The 24607-nt window shown below is 40.9% G+C and overlaps 1 protein-coding gene across 1 annotated transcript in view; it reads left to right on the plus strand.

Annotated features, from left to right (window-relative positions):
• LOC307122421 (Fc receptor-like protein 5) overlaps positions 1-23739 on the plus strand; it is a gene marked incomplete at its 5' end in the record, with an annotated part of 35876 nt that extends 12137 nt beyond the window's left edge. The window contains 5 exons of the mRNA XM_079846406.1: positions 9073-9351; positions 9439-9702; positions 10420-10662; positions 11360-11458; positions 23325-23739. Of these exons, the coding sequence (XP_079702532.1) occupies positions 9073-9351; positions 9439-9702; positions 10420-10662; positions 11360-11458; positions 23325-23377 (938 nt within the window). The 3' untranslated portion in view covers positions 23378-23739. The remainder of the gene's footprint in view (positions 1-9072; positions 9352-9438; positions 9703-10419; positions 10663-11359; positions 11459-23324) is intronic.
• Between the last annotated feature and the right edge of the window lie 868 nt (positions 23740-24607).

The raw sequence follows: 24607 nt of genomic DNA on the forward strand, positions 1-24607 counted from the left end.
GAAATTTCATAGTGTAACTTATTGTTTCAAGTTATCTTTAGTTTAGATTTCTTTGTTATTCAGACCTTCTCTTTAAACTTCAAAAGCCATCCTCATCTTAAAGCCATCACCATGTCTCCAAATTATCCTCTGCCATCCTAATGACCTGCAGGATTAAGACTATGATAGAGACATATTAGTTCAATATCATACAGTTTTACTAATCCAAATAAATTTTGTTCTGCTCCACAAAGTTATCAATCACAATCACAGCATGGTCTCAGCTGGCTCTTGAATGCCGATCTCATTCATAGCTCTTTTCCTTCAGGGTGTTTCCTGGCTCTCAATTTATGCGGTATTTGGTGAGCGGTATAGAGGGGCCAATATTAGGGCAGGGGCTGCTGTGTCCAGTCTTGACCTTGGCCCTTACGAAACACAGCTTCCCCCCCCCAACAGAGATGCTGCTGGCCTCACAGACATCTGCCTCACCTCTCATACACACCTCACATAAAACCCCCTCCTCCTTTTTTTTTTTTTTTTTTTTTTTTTTTTTGGTAGGGGGTCCAAGGCGACTTATCGACGTCATCGCTTTGAGATCTTTGACCCTAAACAGGATCCGATATTTTCTAGAGCCTTTCGGAAAGTGCATTCAAGAGTCATCAGAGCCATCTGGTCTGCTTTCAAATTAGCAAAAACATGGAGACAGGTTAATTATAACACAACTTAATCACTAAAATCCATCATACTTCTTCAAAGACGCAACCTAACAGTGCGTGGATTACACTCAGTGAATTTAGCCAAAACAACTCTCCATTCCATTTAATGTTCTGCTACATCTGTGACTAAGGCCATCAGTTCTGTACATGGTGAAGGCTAAGAGTAGACAGAAGTTACTGGTCATATCATACATTAATCAAAATTTCAGTTCAATTTCCGTCTTATTGCCCTCTTGATGGCACCTTTTTTATATCTTAACAAATAACTGTCTATTGTGTTCACATAATGCCCTGTGCTTTTACTCATCAATATCTTCTATCATGTGTGGCACAGGCTCATATATCAGCTTTGAGCTGGTCTGGGATGAGAGAGAGACTCTGAGGCCTTCAGGGTTGCTACACTGCATTTTCATAAACCTTTCACTCCTGTATGGGATACAAGTATGGGATACAAGATGGCGCCGCCGTGCTCGGTCGCCGTTCAGGTCGCTCCGCTAAGACTTTGCTTTTATTTATTATTCTACTCTCTTTTACTCTCTATTTTTTCCAACGGATCATCTGCTTTGATCTGTTACGACAGCAAAACACTTCTGGAAATTGGTTACCGCTACACTGACCTGTTTCAGGACACTTTCTCCAATCTTCCATCTGAGATTCGCCGGGACGCCGAGTTGAACAATGGCCACTCGAGTCGACGGCGAAGATTCAAAAAACACCGCGGGAAACGCGCTGGGATCCGCAACAGACTGAGAAAAAGAGCATTCAGTCCTCCTCTCCCGAGCATTTTGCTCGCAAATGTCCAATCCTTGGAGAATAAGATGGACGATCTTAGAGCCAGGATAAGTTTTCAACGGGACATGAGAGACTGCAACATCTATTGTCTGTCCGAAACATGGCTCACGCCAGCGGTCCCGGATACAGCCGTGACGCCGTCCGAGAACTTCTCTGTTTTTCGGATGGACAGAACAGCCGAGGCCGGGAAATCTAAAGGCGGTGGAGTGTGTTTCATGATAAACAAGAAATGGTGCGATCCTAGGAACATCTCCATTCTTTCGCGATCCTGCTCGCCTCACTTGGAACATTTAACTATCATGTGCCGGCCTTTCTACCTGCCGAGGGAGTTTTCCTCGGTCATCTCCACTGCCGTTTATATTCCACCACAAGCAGACACGGGGCTGGCTTTATCTGCCCTCCATGATGTGACCAGCGGCTTCATAAACAAACACCCCGACGCTGCTTTCATCGTCGCGGGTGATTTTAACAAAGCAAACCTAAAGAAAGTATTGCCAAACTTTCACCAGCATGTCTCCTGTCCCACACGAGGAGCAAACACACTGGATCATTGCTACTCTCCGTTTAAGAACGCCTACAAAGCTCGTTCACAGCCAGCTTTTGGCAAATCGGACCATGCCGCCATTTTCCTCACACCGGAATATAAACAAAGGCTCGTTCAAGAGCCCCCGGTGAGGAGGGAAGTCAAACGCTGGTCATCCCATTCAGAGATCACGCTACAGGCAGCTCTTGATGACGTCGACTGGGACATGTTCCGCGCGAGTTCTGAGGACGTCAGCGAGTTCACAGAAGTGGCGCTCTGCTTTATTAACACACTGACAGAGCAAGCCACACAAACAATAACTATAACGTCCTTCCCTAATCAGAAACCGTGGGTGGACAGTTCAATTCGCACTGCAGTAAACTCGCGCACCACCGCTTACAATGCCGGTCTCCTAACGGGGGATATGAGGGAGTACAAAGCTTCATGTTACGCCCTCCGGCGCGCCGTTAAAGCCGCAAAACTCCGCTATAAAGACCGAGTGGAATCTCATTTCCAACTCAACGACTCCCGGCGGATGTGGCAGGGACTGAGAACCATCTGTGCTTTTGGAACTAAATCCTCTGCAGAGGTGAGAGCTGATCCGTTACTGGTGAACGAGTTAAACTCTTTCTACGCTCGCTTTGATGGTAATCGCGGCAGCGCGACTCCGGCGAGTGACGCGTCAGAGAGAGTCCCTCAGAGCAGCAACGGTCACGTGATCTCTGTCTCGGAGGACGAGGTTCGGAGGGCACTCAAACGTGTGGATGTCAGGAAAGCTGCTGGGCCGGATGGTATTTCAGGTCGTGTTCTGCGGTCCTGTGCTGATCAGCTCGCAGGGCTCTTTACATCCATATTCAACGAGTCCCTTGCTACATCTGTTGTCCCCACCTCCTTCAAACGATCCTCCATCATCCCTGTACCTAAGATCAGTAAACCCTCTTGCCTAAATGACTATCGTCCAGTGGCTCTCACATCTTTAGTCATGAAGGTCTTTGAGAGACTCATTAAAAACAACATTTGCTCCTCCATTCCTGACACTTTGGACCCTCTTCAGTTTGCCTATCGTCCCAATAGATCGACTGAAGATGCCATTTCTCACGTCCTTCACTCCTGCCTCACTCACATCGACAGCAAAAGTGGGAACTATGTCAGGCTGCTATTTATTGACTATAGCTCAGCCTTTAACACCATAGTTCCCATTAAGCTAACACACAAACTCCTGGATCTAGGCCTGAATTCTTCTCTCTGCCTCTGGATTGAAGATTTCCTCACTGGCAGACCCCAGGCGGTGAGAGTAGGCCAGTTCACCTCCACCTCCATCACCCTGAGTGTTGGAGCTCCACAGGGCTGTGTGCTGAGTCCCCTGCTCTACTCTCTCTACACCCATGACTGTTTGTCCACACACAGCTCCACCTCGATCATCAAGTTTGCTGATGATACTGTTGTCCTGGGTCTCATCTCCAACAACAATGAGACGGCATACTTGGACGAAGTGGAGCAACTGACATCATGGTGCCAGGACAACTGTCTCTCTCTGAATGTCAACAAGACCAAAGAACTGATTGTGGACTTCAGGAAGAGACAGCATCGGTCATACTCCCCTCTCATGATCAGCGGGACACCGGTAGAGAGAGTGAGCAGCTTCAAATACCTGGGTGTGAACATCTCCGAGGATCTGACCTGGACTACACACATCCAGACACAGGTGAAAAAAGCCAGGCAAAGACTGTACCACCTGCGCCAGCTGAGGAAATTCAGGGTTTCACCAGCCATCCTGAAAACTTTCTATCGAGGGGCGATAGAAAGTGTCCTGACTCAGTGCATCACAGCGTGGTACGGGAACAGCACCAGTCACGATGGCAAAGCCCTGCAAAGAGTGGTGCGCTTATCCGAGCGCATCTCAGGCTCAGCTCTCCCGTCTCTGCAGGACATCTACACCAAACGCTGCAGAGGTAGAGCTACTAAAATCATCAGAGACATTAATCACCCTGCAAACTCTCACTTCACCCTGCTGCCATCTGGTAAGCGCTTCCGTAGCCTGATGGCAAAGACTGAAAGACTCAGGAGGAGTTTCTTCCCCCAGGCCATCAGACTCCTGAACTCAGTCACGTGACTCACTTCACCCCCGCACACACATAAACATACAGTCTTTTAACATTAACATCCACATACTGCAATTGCACTGCACTTTACGTCCCTATTGTTACTGCGTAACAACCTGTAATAAACCTTGCACATTATACTTCTTTATATATACATATTATATATTTTATGTTAACCACTTATTTTTAAGTCTACAGTTTATCTCACTTATCATATCCACATATTTTTTATATTTTTATTTTTATCTTATTTCCTATTTTTATCTTTTACTTGATTTATTTATAATTCTACTTATGTTAATACTTTTTATTCTAATTTTATTCTATTTCTATTTAATTTCTTGTAACTGTTATTTGCACTGTCCATGGAGCGGACCTGTTTACATTTCACTGCCAGTTGTATATTGTGTATATAACTGTGTATGTGACAAATAAAACTCTTGAATCTTGAATCTTGAATCCTCACACTAGCTCAGTGTAAGATCTGGCTTTGTTTTCAAATAAATATAAGACATTTTCCTTTTAACTCTATCCTTAGACAGAAATCACATTTTCAAGTGATCATAACTTTATATTTGTCTTTTGCCCCCAAAATAAATTCAGAAGCTATAATTTTCACTCAGATTGAGTCTCTGTTACTCAAATTAGGCCACGTGGTGGCCGGATTGAGATTACAAATTGTTTATTTCAGCTCAGCACAGGCTTATCTTTTGAAACCAAAACATCAATTTCTAGGGTTTTCAACATTTTAACACCTATAGTTATTTCAACAACCCAATATTCAGTCAAATCATCATTATCAGAGTTTTGCAAAGGTGAGAAGAGCAAGAACATATTTATTATATGTTTTTCATTTAACTCGGTTAATCAGGATTTATATATTTTATATATCTTTTACAACATGTTTTATCATCTTTAACTTTAATTTTAACCTCATATTAAAATTATCTCAAATCCTTCCTTCCAAAATAATCACTAAAGAATTTATCAAGCTTATTATTTTCTCATTTTCTTAGTGTAAATCTGTTTTATTCTTTTTTTTTTTTTTTTTTACTGATTTCATTTACAGAATTTAGTCTGGTGGCCTGATTTGCCACACTTTTTACACCTTATGGGTGTTCAGACAAAGTTACGCTCAAAATCAATGGCCCAGCTGAGCACAATTAAAACGCTCTCATCTTTAGCTTATGGAGCAACGTTCAGCAACCTGTGTGCTCCAAAAGTGGCAGTCTGTTTGAGAACAGAGCTCGCTCGAGGTCCAATAAAACAGACAATGGCTTGCAATTTATGGTGCTTTATTAAAGTTTATCTGCTTTTTCACCAACATTATTTTTAGTTACTCAAATTGTATATCTCCCTTCGGTTATGGCACCTCCCCCATTTTATAAATTAATGAATACGCACAAACATCTACAAATTTGAATTCTCTTGTTCTCTCTTTGTTTGTAGCTAGTTAACTTCCAATTACAATAAAAACATTTCTGCCCATTATCTTCATCAGTCCAGCAAATTTCTTTGAAGTCAGGGTTTCAGAGCGGAGCTGCTTACAGCATTTGCTCTTGTTCATCTTACAATCTTTATACCGACTAATCAAATTACTGATCATATCACTCAAATTGTTAGCTAAAATTTAGTCAAAGTTCATACTCACCAGCGATCTTTAAACAGCTGTGGCATTTTAATTTCTCCGTTTCATTTCTCCACAGTCAATGCCTCTCACACCCAGCATTTCGGTGTCTGCTCACAGTTCTCACACGCGTTCTCACAACAGCCCATCGATTTATCCTTTTCCTTCAACTGACTCTTTCACAGTCCCAGTCCGGTCACTCAGCGGTGACACTCAAATCATGACATTTAATGAACTTCGTATACGTTGCATGCATTTCTGGCCATATAATTTTCTCATTTGATAAAATACCGGTGTCTCATATTCAGCTAGCTTGCTTTGGATTTCCCCATATTGGCAGTCTGATTCTGTGGCTTTTTCGCGCGCGCGCTATTAATCTGTTGGACGTCTCCGTACAGATCTGATCTCTTCACCCAAGACCAGCCGGGCGGACACTCGCAATAGTGCCCTTTTCGGGACTGCACACAACTCAGTCCCCGGACCGCACACAACTCAGTCCCCGGACCGCACACAACTCAGTCCCCGGACCGCACACAACTCAGTCCTTCAATTCGCCCACGTGATTTCAGTTTCTATCCCATAAACATATCAACCACGTTGCATTCGTCACAGAGTCAGACTCCCCCTATGGTTTATCCCTATCAATTCAATTTTCAATTTAACCAAATTCTAAAAAAAAAAAAAAAAAATTCCCCCTGAATTTTTTCAAGAGTTTGTCTCTTACCAGAAGCGCCCCGTTGCCATCGGATTCGTTTTCTCTGATTCCAGTGGCTGGACCCTCCGGACACCCCAGAGCAGTCAGGCCCTTCTCCCTCAATCCTACGGGGTAAGGCTGTGACTCTAAGTCCAGGATGATCATTCACCGACCTGCTCTCGGGGTCCAGAAGGCACATCCAAGGAATCCCACTTCTGACACCAACTGTAATGGCAAAAATTAATTCAATGACATCACTAATAAGAGACAAACCATAATCCAATTGTCTTTATAAAGATTTATTTTCCTTGCAAGGAAGAGCCACGGTCAAACGCAGCCGCTCGAGGCTACCTTGAGTGTGAACTGCTAAAACAAAAGAAAGCACAAACTTTTATACCCTCAATGTTTTAACAACCCCCTCAGTAATTTTCCATACATCTGGCGAAACCCACTGAAGGTTTCGCCTTGAGCAAGAAGTGAGACAATACACAAATGGTCCCCCTCCTGTCTTGGATCTCATTTGAATTAAAAGCAAGAAACACAATGGTCCTCCATCTTCATCTAACAAAGCATGTTAGCCAGGAACTCAGATTCCAAGAGCAATAAAAGATAAAAGGGACAATGTATGGCTTCCACAGGTGGGCCTCTTTGATCTGACTCATTTAAAACACAATAGAGAAAACAGGTCTGGAAGATTAAATCTTCTGTGATTAAATTTTTCCCCAACAATAGTGTCTGAAATTATAATTAAAGTAACAAGTGAATGCACATTTACTTGTATCTGTACATATAACAAAGCATCAAAATCTTTCCTAACAAGGTTGGCTAAGCAACGGCTCCACCATAGCAGTGTAAAAGCGAGAAATTTAGAGTACTTATTCACAAGTCATTTACCAATAATTGGAATTTCAAAAATATTTTGCTACAAATTGTCTATTAATCTATTAGTCTGCCTTTACATTGCTTTAATGTGTTACTAGTATTGTAACATGACATCTTTCCCTGAGAACCAGAAAAAAAGGTTTTGTGTATTTAGATTTTCTTTTCAATTATTGTTTGGAGCATAAAAAAAACAACATATTTTGTATTATTCTATGTTATAGGCCAGGGGTCGGGAACCTATGGCTCGCGAGCCATATATGGCTCTTTTCCGGATTTTATATGGCTCTCCAGTTTTCAAATGTTGACTGAAAAATACACTCTCGATGATGATAATTATTTTTAAACTATTAGCATACTTGATTAATGTAGAATTTAAATTTATGACTATGTAAAATTAAATTAAATAAATATGTTCAAAAATATTAAGGTAAGACACTTACAGCTTAATATGATTGACAGCGGTGTTTGGCCTGTATAGCCTACCTTTCAGAGAGCTGAATTTTAATTGGTTAGGCCTGCATCATGTCTAGATCAAGTTAAGCAGCTATCTAAATTAAAAATCATCAACGAGAGCAAGATGGCAAAAAGAAAAAAAGACGACGATTACCGTTCATTCCGACCCCAACTTCAAAGCACTCAGCAAAATGATGCAGCAACAAAAATCTCATTAATGCAAGTATAAGGTACAATAGTTCTTGTTAATCGCGTGTTTATGCTGCCCGTTTCTCTTTTTTGTGTTAGAAATCAGTACTATGTCAGTGAACAAAATATAGTGCTTTGTATATATTGTGTAATCGTTAGTTTGCATTTTTGCCACCTACTGGTGTTCTATACAACTACCAGAACTACTAACATTGCAAGTGGTATGTTAATGCTGTTGTTATTACATTAAAATGCATAAAAATATGCAAATATTTCTAATAAACAAGTGTACATTCTGCTGTGGCTCTTTTGAAAAATTTCTCTAAAATTATTATTTTTTTTGGCTCTTCTTGGTAAAAAGGTTCCCGACCCCTGTTATAGGCTCTGCTATATCCTCTGCTCTGTAGAGGACACCAGAACCCCTTTATTGAGAAAATTAAAAGACATGAATAGACAAACAATGGGATTTTTTTTTTGTCATTCACCAAACAATTTTTATGCTTCAAGTTTTTTTTATTTTTTTTATCCAAACTTTGTATAAAGATGATTCTCAATGTTATGAAAGATACATAATAATTTGATATACCATTTTACTTTATGCAATATGTGTGTAAACATGGCCATAAATGCCATTCCCATTCTATAGGCAATGCATCTATACACTCTAATTTGCATATTAATGTGTTGTAATGTAAAAAGACGTGTAATAATATTTTCATAAGAATGTCTTGTATTTCATAAGAATATCCAGACTTAAAACTGTGTATGTTGTCAGAGAAATTTGCTAAATAATGTCCTCTACAGAGGCAAAACCTCTAATCTGGGTCTCAGGAGGATATTTCTGTCTCGAGCAGAGTGGCATTTATATTTAGATGTCACTTCTGAAACTTTGCTGCGTGCAATTGGCCGTCGGTCCTCTTAGCAATAATAGTTTTATTCAATGAATGACAGTAGCCTTGAAAGTGAGCCAAGATCGCTACGATCACTAAAATGCTGTTGCTTTGTCAGTTCATCGCGATCTCACAAAGTTCCTTTATAGAAATTAAGTCAACAATAAATCTCTTACTTACATCGTGTCTTCTCTACGGCTCTGTAACTCATGATGTTTTGTTCAGCTGGAGCTCAGGCAGTCGTGCGAGTGTCTCCACAGCCGTGGCTGACTGAAGGAGAATCAGGGACTCTGATCTGTGAGGTTTCAGGCTCCTCTAAAGGCTGGACGTTCAGCTGGTTCAGAGATCATGATCATCTGTCAGACAGCAGCAGAGGAGCTGGAGGATCTTACACTCTCAGTCCTGCGTCTCTACAGCACACAGGAGTTTATACGTGCAGAGCAGAGAGAGGACGGCCAGCCTATCACACACACAACAGCAGCACACAGCCACTGTGGGTCACTGGTGAGGATTTGTGTTTGTGCTCGTCCGTATTTCTGTTTCATTGCAGTCTCTGTGTGTCAGTTTAGATTGAGATTTTGCTCTTTTCAGGTGTTTCTGCTTCAGTGTCTCTGGTCATCAATTCCAGCAGAAGTCAACACTTCTCCTCTGACTCTCTCGCTCTGAGCTGTGAGGATCAGAGTAACTCTGCTGGATGGACAGTGAGAAGATACACAGACAAAGACACAAAAACATGTTCAGTACAAACAGGATCTTCATGTGTAATCGACTCTCTCAGCTCATCTGACACTGGAGTGTACTGGTGTGAGTCTGAATCTGGAGAGAAACGCCATCCTCGAAACATCACTGTACACGGTGAGTCCGGTTTATAATCACAACATCTGCACTCACTGTAGTTTGTACAAATTGGTTGGTCCTCTTTGTACCAAAATAGAAAATGCATATGCTGCTGTTTATTGCCAAGGCATTGTTAAGTAAATTGTCAATTTATATCTATAATCTCTTCTCATATTACACTGGTAATTATAGGACTAGATCTTCTAGATTGTTTAATTGTTCCTAGAACATATTTGGTTTGGTAAAACTCTTTTGCAGCTGCGTTATGGAATGAAATGTATAGTATTATGATCCCATCTGTAAATATGTTTAGAAATCTTTTAGCGTCCTACCGGAAGGAAATGTGTATGTTTTACTCATTTTTTCATGTGATTGCTGGATAAGACTTTTTCTTATTTCTTGTTTTATGTGTTTGCAATCCGTTTATGTGAAACTTTTTGTGCTGCTATATTGGCCAGGACTCCCTGATAGAAGAGATTTATATCTCAATGGGATTATTTCCTGGTAAAATAAAGGATACATTCTAAATAATAATAATAACAATAAAAACAACAAGTTAAAAAGTTGCAAAATAGTTGTGTTTTCTCATGAGATTGTGTTAGACAACACAAGACTAAAATAAAAAAGCTCAGAAAGCATAAAATACAATTCAGTTGATCACCTCAATATTTAACTTGTATTATTTTGTTATATTCTTAATACTTGCAGTAAAGCTCAGATGTTTTGTGTTTGTAGATGGTGAAGTGATTGTGAGTTCTGTTGATCCTGTGATTGAGGGAGAGACTCTGACTCTACACTGTTTACATCGATCTACAAACCCCTCGATCCTCAGCGCTGGTTTCTATAAAGACGGATCACTGATCCAGAATCAGACGACAGGAGAGATGAGCATCACTACTGTCTCAAAGTCACATGAGGGTTTCTACTACTGTAAAACAGAGAGAGGAGCGTCACCCCGCAGCTGGATCTCAGTCAGAGGTGAGAGTCACACGAGTCTGTAACTGAGGCTGTGTTCAAAACATTTCGTTCACATTCACATTTTACACCACATGATTATTATACACGAGTCTCTGGCTCTTATTTCTGCTGGAGCACAATCAGTTATTGACATCTATCGAATCAAATCACATACAAAATATAATAAATATTGTGCCGTTATTGTGAAATCATCAACACCTCATAACCATCATCCTATAGTTTAATGAAATGAAGAGTGTTGTAATTACAGCCAATCAACAACATTAAAATAAAAACAGAGCAAACATGTTAGTGACTTTCAGAATCTGACTGTCCATACATTCATTATTTTACATTTGAAATCATCAAGGAATGAATCTGAATGTGCTCATGTGGTCAGAGTCAGAACATTAATAAACATTCAAATAAATGACCATAAATCAATATACAGGCAAACAAAAGTGCCATAACTTTTTTAAGAATTCATCCCTAAGCCTTGTTTGATGTCATTAAATACATGAATGAGAATTAATGTTTTGATTAAAGCACATAACCGATAATGATGATGTATAATTAAGTCAACTAAATAGAAATGTGTAGAAGTGTGTAGAAGTAATATAAAGCAAGTTTAGTTGTATTAATCTCCACTGGGCCTTTAACACACAGTAATGTTTCTGAATAATGTGCTTGTGTTTGTGTTTTTCTGTGTCACGTTCAGCTCAGAATTCTGGCCTCAAAATCCTCAGTTTTCTTCTGGCAGCTTCTCCACATCTGCTCGCGACAGTCGTGCTGCTTTACAAATGTTACAAAGCGAGAGGTAAAACTTCTGTCTGATCTCTCTCTCTCTCTCTCTCTCTCTCTCTCTCTCACTGATCACTGATTGGTCAGAGAGAATTGGATTTGGATTTACGAGAAGACACCAAACCCGCTAAATTTATATATTCAGCAACAGCCACCACAGCATCATTTGTGTTTTTTTTAATGACTTGCTTTAAATGACCATCACACGCTGGTAGCCGAGGAGCGTAATGTCCCGGATGTAGAGGCGGCACAACTATAACGATCAGTCTATAATCACACACACTTTGAAGCGGCACTAACTGCAGAGGAAAAGCAACCCGAGCCAAAGCGAGCCGAGCCGAGTCGTACCACACAGTGGAAAAGCACCATAAGTAAACTCAAGTGGAGTGAAAGTAACGTCCGCGGTGAGCGTGGAGGACTGATGCTGAGCTGTATGAGACTGGAAGAGTTGTTGATAATCTTTTTACTCCTGTCCTTCCACTTTCCATGCCATCCAAAAAAAGCCCTTCAGTGATTCAACTTTAGTGAGAGTTTTGTCCCGATATGGTAAATTAGTGTCACCTATTAAAATGATAGCAATTAGTGGATCTCCTCTTTTAAAACATGGTTTCATTTAGGTGATTAATTTACATGATCCTAAAAGATGATGAGGACCTGGATCTGTCACTGCATCCAAAGCTGATGACTATTGATTATGCTACAATGGACACAATGACATGTTTCTGGTCAATTCATTTGTGCTTGTCCTGGAAAAAAAATTGAAAACAGCTCGAGCCGGAGCCAAACGCGACAGGTGCAGCGGAGGACAGAGCTGTTGAGTTTCTGCCCGCGGGCGAGAGTGTGGCGATTCAGGGAACTGACCCTAAACATGTGGTTGAGGAAAATAGACCGGGTGATGCTGAGGCACTGAATGTTCGTTCTTGCAAATCTAAGACAGACCTGCAAAAAAGTGATAACACAGTTAATGTTTTGCAGCCCAATTTGTTTTGTGATTGAAATGGAGACGGAGCAGAGTCAATTCAAAGCTCCATCAAAAAGAAACAAATCTGATTCAAAGCTGTTTCAAGCTGTTAGAGCTAAGAAGGCTTTTTCCTTTGTTTTCCCCCTCATAGTTCACTGACAAGGTTTGTACTGTAAATATACTCAACTACTAAAGGTGGGATCTTTTTTTCAAAAGAAATAGTGCATTTCTTATCTTTGGGATTTTTAAAATAATTGAAGGAATCAAAGTTGGCTTGAGAAGGCCTGGAGCTTGAACTGGGACTCAAACTCAGATCTCCTTGTGCAGAGCTACAGCAGATGTCATGAGCTGCCCAGAGTGATATTGCTCCGACATAACAGCTCACTTTCTGCAGTTATTTTGTAATAACTTGTTATAAAAATGGTTGTGATATTTCTTCCAGATTTCTGCTCGTTCTAAATCAGATAAAGATAAATTAGCACTGTGAGAGTACATTTATTTGAGAGCATTAATGAGAGCATGTGTGAATTAGTCATACCGTCCCTCTATTAATTGTGAAGCTGTGGGATGTAGTTACTTAAAAAGTAGAAACATCTACGCTATAACTGTTGAGTTTCGCTACTTTATTGATAAATCACAGAACAGTGTTGACAATGGGTTTCTGCGCTCCTGAATGTTTCTCTGTGTGTGTGATCTTCACGTGATGTGCTGCTGCATATGAGTGTTTGTGTGCCACAATATATCAGCGCATGCCATTCATGCTCTGTGTTCTGAGTCTGGAAGTTTACTAACAGACCCTGCGGACATTCGTAAGAGAGCAGATATTTGTTATGAGAACTTGCATAAAAATTAACTTGGGGCAGAATACAGGAGTGACAGCTCATTTGTCAAAGACTTACCCCAGGTTTTGGAGGAAGCCAATGCTGAGATCTCTGGTGCTTTGAGCATGGGGGAACTGCACAAGACCCTCCAAGGAATGGAGTCCGTAAAGGCGCCGGGCATTGACGACCTGCTAGTGGACTTTTACAAGTCTTTCTGGTCAGAATTGTGAGAGGACCTGCTGGAGGTGTTGAATGAATGCTTGGCTGAAGGCCAGCTGTCTCTGAGCTGCCGTAGAGAAGTGTTAACCCTCCTGCCCAAGAGAAGCGACCTTACAGATATCAAGTGCTGGTGGGCCGTATCTCTTCTCTGTAGTCGCTACAAACTGCTCTCGAAAGCCCTGGCTAACAGGCTAGCAGGTGTGATGGATTGTGTCATCCATCCTGACCAGACCTACTGTGTCCCTGGTAGGGCAATATTTGACAATATTTCATTGGTTTACGGTGTTTTAGAAGTCTCCAAGATGTTGAATTTAGATTAATTAGATTAACCCACAGATCAGGAGAGCCCACGTTGCGTTTTGATATTTGTGGGGAGTTTTAGAAGCTTTTGGGTTTTGTCAGAATTGTATAAATCATATTAAAGTTCTTTATAGTGGCGTTGAGAGTATTCTTAAGGGATTAGTTCACTTTTAAACTTTTGCTGATAATTTACTCACCCCCATGTCATCCAAGATGTCCATGTCTTTCTTTCTAAAGTCGAAAAGAAACTAAGCTTTTTGATGAAAACATTCCAGGATCGTTCTCCATATAATGGACTTCAATGGGCTCCAAACGGTTCAAGGTCCAAATGACAGTTTCAGTGCAGCTTCAAAGGGCTTTAAGCGATACCAAATGATGAATATGGGTCTTATCTAGCGAAACGATCCGTTTCTGCGAGAAACCGAGCAGTATTTATGCTATTATTTTACCTCTTATCAGACGAATGTGATCATCTCTGAGCTCCGCCATAACTTCCGCTCAGTGAGGTCAAATATGAGCCTGGTCATAGATATATCGATCGTAGATGCCTCATTCTACTGATCCGTGCAAGTGCTAATGAGGCATCTACGTATACATCTATATTTTGACCTCACTTAGCGGAACTTATGGCGGAGCTTGATAAACTTTATGATATATACGCTTGCCTAAAAATAATCTTATATTGTCAGCTTATGGCAATTATGTTATAGTCATGATTAGCAGGCAAAGTGACATACAGGTTTTGTTAAGATTACTTAAAACCTTTAATGGTTTGTCTTCTGTGCGTGTAAACTGGAGTAAAAGTGAAACATTATTATTAGGTAAGTGGAAAGGTGGGAAACCAGATCTTCCTGAAGGTTTAGGCTGGTGACAGTTAGCTCTTCAATACTTAGGAGTGTATCTTGGTGATGATTTAACAGCACAAACAAATGGAAAGGAGTCATTGAGAAATTTAAAGGATAAGTGGAAAGGTTTAATTTCAACGATGTCATACAGAGGGCGTATTTTAATTATAAATAACGTTTTTGCATCTTCATTCTGGCACATTATGTTTGCATGTATTGATCCTTCCTCACATCTGTTAGTTTAAATCCTGGCTGTTTTAGTAGATTTCTTCTGGGATAAATCGCATGTCTAAAGAGGAGGGTGGACACGGCTTAATGCATCTTCAAATAAGAATAGCAACCTTTAGGTTTACATTTGTACAAAGATTATAAGTTTGTTCAGTTGATTTTAAATGGTGTGCTGTGACTAATGCCATATTATATAATATTGAGAGTCTGGGACTGGACAAAACTCTTTTTCCAAAGGACCCTATGAAATGAAGCACTTCTGGTCTACCAGTGTTTAAGAACATTTTCAAGGTTTGGACTCTTTTTGTTTTTAAAGAATCAGAGCGTTCACAGCCTCTTCATTGGCTATTGGTAGAGCCTTTAGTTCGTGGAGCAGGTCTGGATGCGTCTGCCAGTGGACTTTTCCCAGGACTCAACAAGACGCTCATTAGCCAGGTTTCCTTCCAAGGATTCTTTAGCGCATCATTCATCCTTATTTTTGTAATTTTGTGTTTTTTTTTACAATCTAATAATCATAATAATCAGAAAAACTTCAGAAAAATAATAGCTAACTGCACCCGTTTCTGAATATTGCTTGATGAAGTATTGATCTAAACTGTGTTCATAACGAAGTACAAAAAAACATGACACTGTTTAATAAAAACATATTTTATGTATAGGGCCTACAATTGAGCTAAAATATAATAAAGTTATGTTTCAAAATGGATGAGGAAAATATGGTGCCTTGGAAATCTCAGCAGCTCGTCAAAAATACAAATGTTGCGTCTGTCAAACGAAGGAAGGCTGTTGGAGTTTCCAATACGGACAAAAATAAATAAAATACACAACATATTACATCTGTATCTGAATAAATAAAATTAATATAATCATGATTTCATGGGCAGGATCAAGCTAATTGACAAATGAAAAATCACAAACAAACTTGTTAATAAAATAATTTTATAAATACAATTTATTAAACATAAAATAATTTTATCTCAAAGAAAAATAGAAAAATAAAATAAAAATAAAGTCAGTTGAATCTAGTCTATTTAATAAAAGTTAAATATAGGTTGCACACACAAAACGTTTAGGTTCTGTCTCTGAGGGGGAAAATATCAGAGATTTGATGTTTTTGAAACCAGAACCAATAACTTTTTGTTTGAATGATCTGACATGATTTCTTGGCCATGTCAAACCGCGACTGGCTTGTCTGCATGTTCAAGGCTAATGTTAATCCTCTATGGCCGGGGTTCTCAACCTTTTGCAAGCTGGGTCCCCCCCCCCAAAGCTGGTTCAGTGCAGAACATTTCGCAGTTCCCTCGACTGATGCGGCCATGCCAGAGGTCTAGTTTTTGTGTGAAGGCGTGCACTTTGTCTGCAAGGAGCAAAATATGAGTTTCGCGGCCTTACAAAGACAGGTTGAGGCCATTCAAGCGGTCAAATATATCGACCAAATAGGACAGAGACACAAGCCACATAGTGTCATCCAGATGCTTCGCCAGATCTGATTTGATTTCTGTCAAAAACCACTTCACCTCCTCTCGCAGCTCATACAACCGCTGTAACACCCGCCCCCTGGAGAGCCAGTGAACTTCAGTGTGCAGAAGCAGCTGTTCGTGCCCTGACCCCATCTCCTGGCAGAGGACCCCAAACAAGCGAGAGTTTAGCGGCCATGATTTGATGAGATTTATCATTTCACGGATTGGTTCAGCACCGAGTCAAAGAGAACCGGCATTTTTTAGCAGCTAATGCTTCGCGATGGACCATGCAATGTGTCCATTTCACAAGCGGAGCTACTTGATACTACTTGCTATACTTGCTACTTCATACTGTCGTTTGCCAGCACCTCGGCACACACGACACACTGAGGTCTCAGATCAGCCGTGACTGTAAACCCAAACTGCAGGTATGCTTCATCGTACCTTCAAAGCTTTTTTGCAGCTGGTGGTGCGTCGGTTGGCTTGTTGGTCCTCACAAGAAATTTCTCCATTTTTGTTATGTGTTTTCAATAAAGTTTAGGCAATATGTAACTGTGTGTGTGGCTATGTTGAGAGACGTATCAGGGGCTAATCAGTCGGGACTTAGGCACAATCTTTAATTAAACGAACAAAATTATTATTTTGTAGACAATTCAGATTTTATTTTAATACTTAACGATTGTAGTCCTCCTCAGTGTGCGTGTGTGTGTGTCTTAGTCGCGTGGGTAGTTTTAGCTAAGTATAGCATATATAATTTGATCTAATCTCTAACAAGAATGTTTGTGGGTTTAGTCTTTAAAAAGACTGTTGGGGTTTTGTAGTAAAGGCCTATGTAAATCGAGATTGATAACAGACTAGCGAGAGCTGGCACAAGCGAACTTGGCAAGAGACTAGACTAAAGTGAATGGAGTGCTATGTCGTGAGTCAATTTAAATGCAGTGATTTATTTTTGTGCGAGAGTGAGAGAACATTTACATTTACACCCCGCTCTGTAAGCCAGGGCGGGAACGGCGGCGGCCATACGCGATTAATTTGCAGCCTGGATGTGGAGGGGTGTGTGTCTCCTCTCTGCTCTGACTGCAGGCTGGATGTGGAGGGGTGTGTGTCTCCTCTCTGCTCTGACTGCAGGCTGGACGTGGAGGGGTGTGTGTCTCCTCTCTGCTCTGACTGCAGGCTGGACGTGGAGGGGTGTGTGTCTCCTCTCTGCTCTGACTGCAGGCTGGACGTGGAGGGGTGTGTGTCTCCTCTCTGCTCTGACTGCAGGCTGGACGTGGAGGGGTGTGTGTCTCCTCTCTGCTCTGACTGCAGGCTGGACGTGGAGGAGTGTGTGTCTCCTCTCTGCTCTGACTGCAGGCTGGACGTGGAGGGGTGTGTGTCTCCTCTCTGCTCTGACTGCAGGCTAGACACGGAGGGGTGTGTGTCTCCTCTCTGCTCTGACTGCAGGCTGGACGCGGAGGGGTGTGTGTCTCCTCTCTGCTCTGACTGCAGGCTGGACGTGGAGGGGTGTGTGTCTCCTCTCTGCTCTGACTGCAGGCTGGACGCGGAGGAGTGTGTGTCTCCTCTCTGCTCTGACTGCAGGCTGGATGCGGAGGGGTGTGTGTCTCCTCTCTGCTCTGACTGCAGGCTGGACGTGGAGGGGTGTGTGTCTCCTCTCTGCTCTGACTGCAGGCTGGACGTGGAGGGGTGTGTGTCTCCTCTCTGCTCTGACTGCAGGCTGGACGCGGAGGGGTGTGTGTCTGCTCTCTGCTCTGACTGCGAGAGGCTACTGAGAGACTGACCGCCTGTGAGGGCTTTTGGACGTGCGAGGGGCTCACGGCAACACCCGCTGCTCGTTGAGCACAGTAGGCCTAACTGCAGAGTGATTCGTGCTTTCGAGTCTCCAAACACCACAAAAGTCTCCAAAAACACCAGTAAAAATCGCTGGATTTGCCGCTTTTGACAAAACAAAAAAAGTCACCAGGAGGATGATTTGTTTGTGTTATAATCAGTGCTTGAAGTGGGGGAAAAGGTGGCGATATCTCTTTGCATTTGCAAATCAAGACATTTTTACAGTGAAAAACAAAACTTGGAGATATTGCGGTTACAACAATTTATTGTTATTTATTTATTAACAACATAAATGTATTTAAACATGTTTGTGTGTGTGCGTGGCTGCGTGCGTGCAAGCATTTCACAAAAACTAAAGGAAAGCTTTAAAGGTCCCATGGCATGAAATTTTCATTTTATGAGGTTTTTCAACATTAATATGAGTTCCCCTAGCCTGAATATTGTCCCTAAGTGGATAGAAATGTTGATCGGTGTAAACCCGAGTTCTGGCTGTCTTTCTCTGCCTTTGAGAAAATGACAGGCCAGACGAGCCAATCCTGAAGTCTCCTGGTTTGACGTCCAAGCAGGAACTGTTTCCTCCCTTTCCTCCGCCCAGAGAATCTGGCACGCCCATGCAAACGCTGGAGAGATCAAGGGTTGTGAACGAGTGAATGCTGGCAGTTTCTCAGTGTTTGGATGTACAAATGAAAACAGAAGTCTTTTTTCAGTTCCTTCTGATCTGTGATCAGTAATTTCTGATGTGTAGCTAATTATTTATTATTCGTGCACACACTGCGGCTTCTCTCTCTCCAGACAGAACGGTGTTTTCGTGTTTTCTATCTTGTGAGTCAGTGTTTTTGTACGTCCTTGTCGCGTCTATCGGTTCTAAAATGTGCATACAGTCATGAGTTTCTGCTCAACATCAGCAGAGCCACATCTTTAGAGATAAACCTCACGCACGCCGAAGCTCGGCCTTCAACATCCCCGACCCCCAGTACTGCATCTGGCCCACAGCGGAGGCACCAAACGCGGCGTGAGATTAAGCAGAAGGGGGGTAAGCGTGAGCATATTCGGGCTAGCCAGCCTAGCCCCACAATAAACTGGATTTCATTCGATTACTGCTGTTGTGTCTTTGTTTGCGCTGTGTACTCAACGCGCGTCACTGACGCTTTTATTTTATTTTAAAAATAATGCTATTATCAACACTTACTCATAACTCGTTCATCTCGACAGCTGTAATGGTACTTTGCATGTGTTACAAAGTTGGTAATAATGATGAAGACGGGCTCGGTGTGACTGGGACTCGTGTTTATTCAGAACTCTGAGATACAAACACAATAAACTCGCGCTGACAGACAGCGCTCTCATAACTCAGTAGTTACTATAAATAACTTTGTTAGCAATCGCTGAGCTCCGTCTCTGGTACGTTAGTGATGTCCGGTTCGCGAACGATCTTTCTTTTGAACCGTTTTTTTTTAGTGAACCGAATCAGTTCACCAAGTCGGACTGAATCGTTCTAAACGGTTCGCGTCTCCAGTCAGCGCTGATCCATAATTTACTAAAGTTACTAACTTTCTGACATGAGTGACAGTCCCTCCGACTAGAAATAGACTAATAACCTGAAGTATATGCTGTAACTACAACAGTTCAGACATGCTGAGAACTGATGTGAAGTGAACTCAGGTCCATCCGTCTCTCTGGCAGCAGCTCGTGCCTGCTCGTGCCTCGTAGACCAAGTTAAACCACGCCCCCTCCGCTCATTTAAAATGCAAAGATGTCGATCAGCCAATCACAACAGTGGGCGTTTTTACTGAAGTCTCACAGCAGACACGCCTCTTGAAGCAGGGCATTCAGCCACAGGGCAAACAGCAATATTGAAAAAATGCCTTTTATTTCTAAATTATGACATTTTATGATGTAAAATTCATACTAACAATATAAGTACACCTCAGGAAACATTATAAAATAATAGAAAAATGCCATGCCATGGGACCTTTAACTGTAGCCTATATTCTGACTAGTTTATTCGTTTTTATATATATATATATATATATATATATATATATATATATATATATATATATATATATAAACTAAATACGACCTCACGTTTAATACGTTTGCAGCCTCTGAACCTTCCGTCCGTCATAAAAATTAATTCGGATGGTTCGATTATCTGCATTTTTCGTATCCGTAGCAAATATTTTGAGAGCCACCAAACGACGAATATGAAAAACGAATACGACAGTTTCGACTCAGTCAGGGTGCAAGGACCTTAAACTTTTGAGGCTTGCGCAGCTTCTCGAGCAGAAATCAAACAAATGAGCTCCGTTTTCTAAAGTCTATGAGCGCAGCTCACACAAATAAACTAAATTGACATACTGCAGTTATATTTCAAAATGTGGTGTTTTTATATTTATAACATTTAAATACAGTTCAGCAACATACATCACACGCCCTGACGACCAAGAGAGCTGACAATTGACCATCACTTAATTTACCATCACCTCACGATTGAAAATGTGACACTGATTTCATATGACAGTTCAACAAACAAGTTAAAAATATTGAGTCACTTACATTTTAGATGAAATAATGACTGTTTTGGTCTATTTTAACAGCGAAAATAGATCCGATGAATCCAAACAAGATCACAGCATAGTAGCATCTCAGAGCAACACTCAATCGTGTTTTGAATGATTCAGTGTTTTGAACGAGTCGGTTGAGTCAAAGATTCGATGACCCATTCACAAACATCTGTCTCATTCTTGATGAATCGGCCGTTTGAACGAATCGTTTGCATGAACGACTCAATGACTCGCTTAATAAAACCGCTTATCACCTGCATTGGTGCTCAGTATCGGATTAATCAAATTTGTTTGTTTTTTTAAATCAGTCCAAACACATTTTAATTTTTATTCAGGAGTTATATATATATATACAAAACTATAACTTTTTATGACAGCAGTTTAGTGATAAAAAAAAAAGAATTTTTTCAGCGGTGAAATTTTTTTTTTTTTTTTTTATGTTTTTCCATCCCATCCTGTAGCCTACTCGCGCCCCCCCCGGGCACCGGTTGAGAACCACTGCTCTATGGCATGACTTTTTATTTTTTGGGGAAAAAAATATTTTACCCCATTTTTTTTGGTCCCATATAAAATATATCCATCATAAAAAGTGTCGCCCCCCCACCCCTGAACCAGATTTTGGTTTGTTGGTTAGGGTACTAAAACTCCAAGGTTTCCTACATAGATTTTCAATAGGGAAAACAAGCAATATGTGCATTAGATAAAGTTTTTATTTTGAAAAACCTCAAACAATACAAAAACACTACTACTAATTACAACTAACACCTCATGTATTATATTCATACACCAATCAGGCATAAAATGATCTCTTCATCAAGGCTCCTGTTAGTGGGGGGGGGTATATTAGGCAGCAAGTGAACATTTTGTCCTCAGAGATGATGTGTTAGAGGCAGGAAAAATGGGCAAGCGTAAGGATTTGAGCAAGTTTGACAAGGGCCAAATTGTGATGGCTAGACGACTGGGTCAGAGCATCTCCAAAACTGCAGCGCTTGTGGGGTGTTCCCGGTCTGCAGTGGTCAGTCTCTATCAAAAGTGCTCCAAGGAAGGACCAGTGGAGAACCGGCCACAGGGTCATGGGCGACCAAGGCTCATTGAGACCCGTCAGGGTGCCCATGCTGACCCCTGTCCACCACCCAAAGCACCAACAGTGGCACGTGAGCATCAGAGCTGGACCACGAGCAATGGAAGAAGGTGGCCTGGTCTGATGATCACGTGTTCTTCTACATCACGTGGATGGCCGGGTGTGTGTGCGTGTCTTACCTGGGGAACACATGGCACCAGGTGCACTATGGGAAGAAGGCAAGCCGGCAGAGGCAGTGATGCTTTGGGCAATGTTCTGCTGGGAAACCTTGGGTCCTCCATCCATGTGGATGTTACTTTGACATGTACCACCTACTGAAGCATTGTTGAGACCATGTACAGCCTTTCATGGAAACAGTATTTTCCTGGTGGCTGTGGTTCTTTCAGCAGATAATGTGCCGCCACAAAGCACAAATGCTTCAGAAATGGTTTGAGGAGCACAAACGAATTTGAGGTGTTGACCACTTCTCCGTGATCTTCTAATTCATATTTCATCATTTAGTAATAGGCCTATTATTCTGAAAATAGTAAGTAAATGTCAATCTTCTCATTACTCTCTGCCTTTTACACATATTTGGGACACGAAAGATACGATATCATTTGCGATATAAGTTAAATTATGTATGGAATCGACTTATAAAACAAAAATGATGCGATAATGCTTTTTTTTTAGGGATGATGTCATTACGCACACCATTTCATCGGTAAAAGGCCAAACGGGCTGGAGACAGCAAATAGCTTTTTTTAACGCATATTCACTTTGTTGATAACAAAACAGTGGAACAAGTGGATGGAAACTTGGCTAGAGAGTAAAGTCACTACCACGGGCCAATTACTGGAAATATCAGGACTCGATTTCAAGAATAAAGAGGCATTGGCTCAACATTTGGGAATTAGATCAGCCCGTCTGATAATGAAATGGCAGACAGAAAAAGAACCGAGTATTGTGACCAAACCCTGAAGACTTTTCATTTAATGATTTTTGAAGTTTCTGGAGTTTTTCTAAAAACTGTTGAATCCGTGTGTGTGTGTGTGTGTGTGTGTGTGTGTGTGTGTGTGTGTGTGTGTGTCTAAAGGAACATGGAGAATCCTGTCAATTCTTTCATCTCAATTTGAAATCCTGAGATTGGTGCTGGATGTCCTTTTTGTACGGAGAGAGAAACTATTGAATCTTTCATGCATTTGTGAATTATGCCAGATTAGAAACTTTATTTTTGCTTTTAGGAAATATTTTTCGGTTTATTTTGAGTTTTAAAAAAGATGTGTATGCCAGCTGCTGAATTCTATTTGAGCAAAATCATCTGTTTATATAAATGGGAAAAAGAAAGTTGAACAGAATTCAGAGCAGAAGCAGTTTCTGTGTCTTCAAACGGTGCGAGCAGGAAAAGTGATTGAGTTCAGTTTCTACAAACATGGCTGATCTGCCACTTTTGAAGGGATTTGGTGTTGGTGAGGCTTGTGTTCTGCATTTGAAGTGATTTGGTGTTTACACACTTCAGCTGGTTTGTTATTAATATGCATATTGTAATTTAAATGAATTGTATTTGTAATAAAGGTTTGTTTAAATTTCACAGATCCATCTGTTGAAGACCAAAGTCAGTTCGCCGTAACAGAGGAAGAGACTTGAAGAAACTCTGATATTAACATGTTTAAACAGATTCAGAGTGATCATATTTCTGTTAACATATGATTTACCTTATATCATCTGTCATTAAACATGAGAAATATTTTAGTGTGTTGTTCTGCTTTTATATGATCCATATTTACTGTTATTATTTAGATGTGTCGTAACTTTAGAAGAAAAGTACTTGATCATATCTGTGTGATGTTTGTTCTTCAGTAATAATGTTCTTCAGTGTTGCTGGTTCTGTTTCACTTGTTTCTGTAATTTGTAAACATACAGACCAAAGTTTTATTCTGAATATATAAATAACAGTTCAAATTAATGTGTTTATGCCCAAAAGTGTGTAATAAATGTCTTTGTCTCACATTTGTGTCGTCATTTATAAACCATCGTCTAAGCCGAACACATTGTCTGAGTTCGTCATGTTTTCATTGTAAGAAACTGAAGTTGCCTTTGGATGCTCTGCCACTAAACTACACATTTAACAGCCATTTTACACCAGACCTAATAAAACTGATCTTTCACTGACAGTGAGGAGATTTCAGCAGAGATGTTTCTACTCACATGATCTTGAGCTTCATTTTACATTTGTAATCTTTTCCACCATAGAGCAAATATTCCACATGAGCTTGGCTGTTAATAAACATTCATGAATGTGATTATAGATTACTAAATGAAGTCTCTATTTTGAGCCTGTTAAAATTAATATCTTATTAATACACGGGTTTCCTGTTTACAAACATTACAGGGTGCGTGTGCATCCTGGAGGCAGAAAGACAGATCGCTGAGCTGGTCCGCTACTGCAACAACCTTAAGTATTGAAGCTTTCCTTATTGTTTGTATATAACTGCTGACTCAATAAAACGTGATCCCTCGATGCATACAACTACGTGCGGTCATGTGCAGCTTGTTAAATACTTTGATGCTGCACCGGATTTTTGCGTGTTGAGGTCAGGTGTGCTCCCTAGTCAAAGGCAAGGGATTAAAGCCAAGCTTTATGATGCCTGGGTGTATGACCACAAGGCCCTTGGGTACATCCTCACGGCTAACTGCAAATGCATGGCAGGGTACGTCTACCTATCAAAATGTACCTGCAATAACAAAAAAAATTTTTTGGCAAACGCATGCTCCCCCCTAGGTATGTTAAAGGGGTGGTAAACCACGAAGCTGTTTACGGGCCACAACCTGTAAGTCTGATTTATATTTCATCGATGTGTTTTCCTGTAATATGTT

Source organism: Gobio gobio, assembly GCF_949357685.1.
Source record: "Gobio gobio genome assembly, contig: scaffold_119, whole genome shotgun sequence".
Lineage (NCBI taxonomy): Eukaryota > Metazoa > Chordata > Actinopteri > Cypriniformes > Gobionidae > Gobio > Gobio gobio.